Raw genomic sequence first — 7,785 nt, forward strand, 5'->3', positions numbered from 1 at the left:
CGCAGGATAGAGCAGGGTTTAGAGCTGTTGTGCATAGGGTCGCTATGAGTCGGAAACGACTCGATGGCACATAACAACAACAACAACATATGTGAAATGGTATATGAAATCATTTATATCCAAATCCTATGAACTGTCTTTACTTGTAAGACTGAATCCTACTGTTTTTAATCCATAATAGTTTGAGATGTTGCTAATCTTTCATTTGCCTCTTCTTAAAGGTTCTTGCATTAGTATTTGTACGGAAGCTGATGGACTTGTGTTTCACTAAGAGGGAACTTAGCTGGCTGGATGATCTCATGCCGGAAAGTAAGAAGAAGAAAGAAGACGACAAAAAGAAAAAAGAGAAGGAGGTAAAACCCCAGAACGGTACATTTATACCATTCACTGATTAAGCCTAAAGTGTTACATAAAAGCTCTGTAAATCGCCACAAAACCCCTTGTTGTGAAACATGGCTCCTCTTTGGCCCATTTTACAAATCAAGAAACTAGGAAGAAAGAGGCTGAGGAATCTGTACCCAGTTCAGGCTTTTAGTTATTTCACCATCTGGCTCGTCTTGTGCCTGATGCGAGAATACTTTTTACAAGTTACATGTCACGTATGTAGTTAGGAGTCTTACTGGTGCAGTGGGAGCTCAGATAGCCTCGTGGTACGGAGCTACGCTGCCAACCCAAAGGCACACAGTTCAAATCTGCTCGCTGCTTCATGGGAACAAGTTGGGCAGTCTCCTCCTGTGTGACCGCCCACCTCTGAAAACCTTCTGGAGAGTCTGCTGTGAGCTGATTTTGACTCGATGGTAGACAACATCAGTAACAACAATTGGGGCAGTTGGGTTATGTGGTGGGGCAGTTCAGAGCTAAAGGTCGTGCTGTGGAATAAGGTGAGGCTGTCTTCTGGAAGGCTGGAGAGCTTCAAAAACCTCCTGGGGCAAACGAGGCGTGTGAGAATCAGCTCTGCAGCTCTCCTGGGTCCTACAGGCTATAGCGTGTCCTGTGGGGGTGCTGTCCCAAGGGCCTGTGTCCTGCACTGTGTCATACAGAATTAGAGTCACAGATCCTGAGTTAGAATCAGAAAAATTTTCCACCGTTAGAATAAAAAAGGGAATTTTTCATTTTTTTCCTATATACTCCCCAGCAATTGGAAGTATTGAACTTTAATCTTTTAACTTCGTTTATCAAATAATTTTTATCTAAAAATATGCTTTCAGTGTAAGTTTATTTTTAATACCCATTTAGTTAGGTATATATGAAAAAGACTTTCATATCTTCTTACAAAAAATGCAGCTTTAATTTTGACCTGCAGTGTTGTATCATTTGATTTGTACACTGATGTTAAGCATTCTTTTATTCTAAATTTATGGTTTTATCTTTTGCTTCTGCACATGGTGCGTCCCTCGATAGGAAGGAAGTGTAGGTATTACAGTATGTGGTAGAGATGGTGGGACTGATTTTAATGCCCCGTTCAATTTTCCCATTCAGAATACTGTTTAAGCATTAACGACAGAAAAGAGAGACCCTTTTAAATGCTGTGGCGGTTTTAAGTAGGGATGTTAAAAATTAATCATTGTATGTTTACTTTGTAACCAAAATTTGACTTGTCTAGTTCGAATACTGCCTTGAATGGAGATGCCTGTATTTTAGAAACGGGCAGAGATACTGTCTTTAAGTATTATTTGTAGTTCATGTCTTGGATGCTTGAAGCCGTTTTTATGTCCTGGGAATAACCACCACTCCACGGATGTTCTCTCAAGGAAGCCGAGCGGATGTTGCAAGCCGATGAGGGTGATACTGTGCACCTCCCGCTTGAAGGCGGAAGCCTCTTGCAAATTCCAGTGAAGGCCCTCAATTATAGGTGAGATGCGGTTTTGTGTTTTCAAATACATGTCTACGGCAAGTGCTTGAAAATTAGCCGTGTAATGTGTATTTAGAGACTACTCCTCTTCTTAAGTAGATGCTGTGTTTGATATCTGTCATATTTATTAACTTCATACAGTTTGGAAGGAAGTGTCATCCCCATACCTCACCCACACTGTTGTTGAAGTTGTTGTTGTTGTTGTTTACTGGGGAAGTCAGAACCAACTCATAGCTGATCCTCCAGCAGGTTTTCAGAGGCAGTAAATCGCATGAGGGGAGACTGCCCATCCTTCTCCTGTGGAGCAGCTGTAGATTTAAAGGATTGAACTGTAGCCTCTCACCAATAGCCCAGAGCTCTCTGTTCATCCACGTTGTTGTTGTAGTTGTGTATCATCAAATCAGAACTGACCCATAGCTGACCCTCCAGCGAGTTTTCAGAGGCAGTTAATCACATGTGAGGAGATTGCCCATCCTGCAAGCAGCTTGTGGATTTGAACTGCATATCTTTGCTATTGCAACACTGTAACTACCGGTAAGCCACAACCACATTAGAGGCAGGAGTAGAGAGAAGGGGGGATTGGAGGAGGCATGTAAACTTTGTGTCAAGCCTGAGTGTCTACCTTTCTCCCATCTACCCTAATGAAGCTTAAGATCAATACACAAGCTTCAGAGTGTTCCCGTTCTCTAAGCATTCTACCTTTTTCCTTTTTGCTCTCCACTGGAACTGAGGTTAGCATGTGTTAGAAAATAAGCTTTTATTTTGTAGTAACTTTACACGATGTGACTATGCTCAGAGGCTCTGGAACAGTCTTAGTTCCTAGGCGTGTGATTTTTTTTTTCTTTTGAGTGTGGAAAAGTAGGTTTATTATATTATTGTTATTATTCTTGTTTATCACTATTATCATTATATATCCATTTATAATTCATGAGCTATGGCTGCGTACTTGTAAGGAGTTGTGCTGCCAACTCAAAGACATAAGGTTCAAATCCACCAGCTGCCCCATGGGAGAAAGCGAGGTGTTCTTCTCCTGTGCAGTTTACAGCCTCTGAAAACCTGCTGGAGGGTCAGCTGTGAGTTGATTCTGACTCAATGGAACATGAAAAACACATTGCACATTTCTTATTTATCAATTTTAGTAGTTTATGTTTAATATAAATTCATTTTATATTTACTATCATTTAAGAATTAGAGCAAGGGATTGGATAAACTTCTGTAGAGTTTTAAAAAGACAAAATCCCCTTCGTTATATGTGCATCCCTCTTATATTCCATTTTGAATCATCTATTCCTAGTACAGTTGGCTTTAGAGTGCTTATAGTTTCCTTTCCTGACCAGGTGATGAGCAGTGTGTATTGCTGTTCAATTATTTCACCCTTTAACTACTCATTATGATTTTCTTAGAGGTCACACTTGGACTTGAACATACGGGTTAATTTTTTTTTCCCTTCAGACTTATATTTATAATTTAAAAAATTTTTGTTTTCTATTTGTTTGCTTACAAAGCTCATATATATTGTGTTTCACACTATCCTTCATTCACATTGTGTCTTATACAGTCATTTCCATTCATTATGTTTTCTAAAATTCATCACCATTGAGCTGTGCCCCCACCACACCATTAACGGATTTCCTCAAGTTAATTTCTCTCCTGTATGTTTTGCTGTCCATTGATGTCATTGGTATTATCCTGCATCAACGTTTGGAACCTGCCTGCACTCTTTATGTACAGACATACCTTGCTTTACTGTACCGCACAGATACTGTGTTCTTACAGATTGCAGGTCTGTGCTGGGCAAGTCTGTCAGGGCCATGTGCTCACATCACGTCTCTCTGCCACATTCTTTAAATAAGTCTTACTGAGTGCAGACTGTCTTTATCTTTCTCCCATGAAGCAACAGGTGAATTCAAACTGCTGACCTTTGAGTGACCAGCCCAGCAAGTATCACACTGTGCTCCCTGGGCTCTTGAATATACTACAGCATAAATCAACATTCGTGACATTTGGAAACGAAAATATTTGCCTGGTTTGCTTCAGTGCCCTACTCGCTTTGTTGCTGTAGTTTGCAACCAGGCTTGCGTTAAATATCTCAAAAGGTTGCCTGTGCTTTAAATGGCAAACCAAATACTTTGTGTGCTGTTGAGTCAGTTTCAACTCACAGGGACACAGCGTGATAGAGTAGTGCTGACCGATAGGGTTTCCTGAGTGGAGACCTTTACGGAAGCAGCTTGCCAGGTCTCTTCTGCTGTAGGATGGCTGGCTGGTTGGAATCACTGACCTTTCCAAGAGCAGCCAGGCACCTACCCGTTGCGCCATCAACACTGCCATGCTAAGTGGAGAGATCGTAATACATCTAATAGAGTCTCCTTCACTGGGCTCAGTCAGGGATCGTCGAGCGAGTTCTGCGAACTTCTTCGGTTAGCGTTACTCGGAAGAGGACAGTGACCACCCTGATGGCTGTGGTGACTCTCATCAATTTTCTGAGATTATTTGCCACTTATTTCTGCGCCCTCCTTTTATCACTTTCTCTGTGTGATTGATTACACTTGGACATTGAGGAATTTAAGTGGACTCTAGACTGTGATATTTAAAAAAAAAAATCAAATTGGTTACCTGCACTTTTACTGTTTATCTTTTTTACTATTTGTCTGCAGTTTTATTGAGAAGAACAATGACTTTCAAAGGGGGAAATTTTAAGTTGGAACTAAGAAAGCAATACACATTGACAGTCATACTCTGCAGTAACAGTGCAGCGGCCCATTTACCCCAGTCGTGCAAAGAGAGATCCAGCGTAAGGTTACACTGAAGGACTCCCCACATTCAGTACACATATAAAGGCCTTCGGATGGGAGTTCTGCTCCGTGAAGTGATCAGGAAGACGTGAACGGGTCCCCACATCCCTTCCTCTTTCATCTGTCCTCACATCGAATGTGAGTTCCCACATGCTCATTGAGGGCTGAGGAGTGAGTGAGCACATTCCCACATTTCTTATATTCGTAGTTTTTCTACAAAGTGAGATATATATAATTATATTCTATATATTATTATATATAGAATTATATATTCTATAGAATATATAATAATTATAGATTATATGTATATATTTATTATATAGTAATATATAATTATTAATAATTTTATATAATAATTATATATTTTCTACATAATCTCCACTGAGGGCTGATAACCAAATAAAGGATTTTTCACATACATTATTTACATTTTTTAATTTTTTTAATGTATTTTCTTATTTTTTGTGTACCATCAAATCAGATCTAACTGGTACAGGAGGAGATTGCCCCTCCTCCTCCAGCAGAGCTTCTGGTGGTCTCAAACAGCATACCTCTGGGATTGCAGTGCAGCTTCTTGCCACTAGGCCACCAGAGCTCTCTACATTATTTATGCTTTTAACATCTCCTTTTTGTGAATCCATTCATGTCTAGTAAGGGTATCTGAGCAAGGGAAGTTTCTCACATTCCTTGTATTTATAAGGTCTCTCTCCTGTGTGAATTCTTCCATGTGTAATGTATATCTTTTTTTAAAAAAAATAGTTATCAGTCCTAGGAAGCTCTGGTGGCCTAGTGGCAAGAAGCTGCACAGCAACCCAGAAGTACACGGTTTGAATCCACCAGATGCTCTGCTAGAGAAGGAGGGGCAGTCGCCTCCTGGAACAGTCAGATCCTCAGTACACACATAAAAAATTATAATAAATAAATTGAGAGGAAAAAAGTTATCAGTCCTGCTTTACGGAACAGCTTAACATTATGAATTCCAGGAAATTGGTCATTTCCAAGAATTTTAATTATGATTACTTGTTATGAAAATCAAGTGAATGTATACACTTTAGTGTATAAATTTAGTCTAAAGGCTTTTATAATTTTAACACTCACTCCTTGCTGCCAAGTCAGTTCCCACTTGTTGCAACCCTCAATCCTGTTTTCTAGGCTTATAAATCGTAATGGGAGGAGATTGTTCAACTTTCTCCCATGAAGCCCCTGGTGGATTTGAACCACCAGAGACACAGGGCACCTTTCTCTAATTGGAAACTGTAAAGCCCTGTAGAATATGAGAAGCCCCTTATTTAATTTAGGCATAGTTTTTCCATCTGGTTGTATTGTGAGAAAAATGAGGTAAATATTAAAGAAAAATCTGTATTACTATTAACAGAAAGTTCTTCACTTAGAAGAGGACACTCAGGAATTTCTCTTCTTCAATTATTAGAAGTTGGCAGCCAAGCAAATAAACATTTATTCAGAATGAGAATAGTTTCAGGTTGGATGGCTGTGACATTTGTGAACTTAGACTTCCAACTTTTGTGTACATTTTAAAAAGACTGGGCGAAGTATCTGGTCAGACCGACATTTCTTTAGACTCTGACTGCACTACGCTTTTGAAATCTTCTGTTTTAAGCAATATTCTGATTTAAACTTAACCCCCCTTGGTGACAGAGTCATTGCTAGCCCAGCCACCGTCACCCTGCTCCCTTACCATCATGTCTTTGGACATTTGCATTTGTCGCTTGTTTGCATGAACTATTTATTTTTTCTCTTGGTGAAGTAACTGCCTGCAAATCTTTTTACAGTATTAACTTTGTACCAGTGTATTACCTGTAACTGACAACTTTGAGTGCAAAATTTAACTATTTTATGCCTGTCATCATTTATTACTGGATTTGGGATCTTAAAGCAATTTTTTTTTAATTTTTTTTTATTATTATTTCTTTTGTCTGTACCATCAAATCAGATCTGACTGGTACAGGAGGAGATTGTCCCTCATTCTCCAGCAGAGCATCTGGGATTGCAGTGCAGCTTCTTGCCTGTAGGCCACCAGAGCTCGCCATGTAATTTTGGTGATATTTCCTAGAAATAGAGAAATTGTTACCTTTGTCACTTAAAATGTTTTGACTTTGATCACACTAAAAATGTGAATACCAGCTCAAAGCACTGTTCTGTGGTTACGTGTTAGCTGTTGAGGTTTTAGAGGTGTATTTTTTTAAGGGCTTTGTTTTCCATTTTAAAGTACCTGTTACCTGCTGGTTTTTTTTTAAAAAATTAGTTTTTAAAAAAAATTAATATTTTTAAAGATTTTTAAAAGTGTGAGCAACAATCAGGTTGTAAGTTAGTTTTAACTATTATCTTTCTTTTATCTTACATACTTTGGGTATTTATATAACAAGGTTGGCATTTGTGCTTGTTGTAAAAGTTTTCTAGTTGTGTTTAGATTGTATTTTTTAATAAGTGTGTTATATTCTATTCCTTTATGTTATTTCAGCAATGTATTTTAATAGCCAAGAAATCATCTTTGCTGATTACTTCTAGATTAATGAATGTTGTGAAGCCCCATACTGAATTCTGAATTGAGGTCCCGTGACCTATGTACGAATAAATCTTATTAATTGAAATAACTCCTCATTTTTGTTAGGAAGTTCTGTGTGTAGCCTTTATAAAAGAATGTCATAGTTCCGATACTTTGCTGGTAAGTGCATGCCAAAAGGGTTGTTTGGTTTGGTTTTGTTTCTGTTTTAAATTAATGCAAGCAAGTATTCCATAAATAATATGAAAGACAGTATTAATGCTTTTGCAAGTACTGCATACTAACCAAGAAGTGTGTTTGTTCCTCAGTGTTGATCCCTCAGTTGTTAACATATCAGATGAAATGGCCAAAACAGCGCAGTGGAAGGCACTTTCCATGAATACTGAGAATGCCAAAGTAACCCGATCTAACACGAGGTAGCTATCACTGTTTACGCCTTTTATAACTGTAGCCAGTATTCAGATTGCTGATAGGTAGTTGTGCTAGATAAGTAAGTGAGCATCATGCTTATGTCTGTTCCTTTTTTTTTTTTTTATTATTACATTTTATTAGTATTAATGAACATTTACAGGGATTTTGGGTTTTCATTCCTTCATTGCTGTACCATTCTCACTACCCTC

At 38.6% G+C, this 7,785-nt stretch overlaps 1 protein-coding gene across 1 annotated transcript in view; it reads left to right on the forward strand.

Moving 5' to 3' along the window:
- Nucleotides 1–7,785, forward strand: part of SLC4A7 (solute carrier family 4, sodium bicarbonate cotransporter, member 7) — an 86,948-nt gene that overhangs the window by 76,533 nt on the left and 2,630 nt on the right. The window contains 3 exon segments of the mRNA XM_006903795.1: nucleotides 222–353; nucleotides 1,752–1,852; nucleotides 7,474–7,581. Of these exon segments, the coding sequence (XP_006903857.1) occupies nucleotides 222–353; nucleotides 1,752–1,852; nucleotides 7,474–7,581 (341 nt within the window).

The sequence above is a fragment of the Elephantulus edwardii genome, unplaced genomic scaffold (genome assembly GCF_000299155.1).
Source record: "Elephantulus edwardii isolate Elephantulus edwardi_28Jun2011 unplaced genomic scaffold, EleEdw1.0 scaffold00027, whole genome shotgun sequence".
Taxonomy (NCBI): domain Eukaryota; kingdom Metazoa; phylum Chordata; class Mammalia; order Macroscelidea; family Macroscelididae; genus Elephantulus; species Elephantulus edwardii.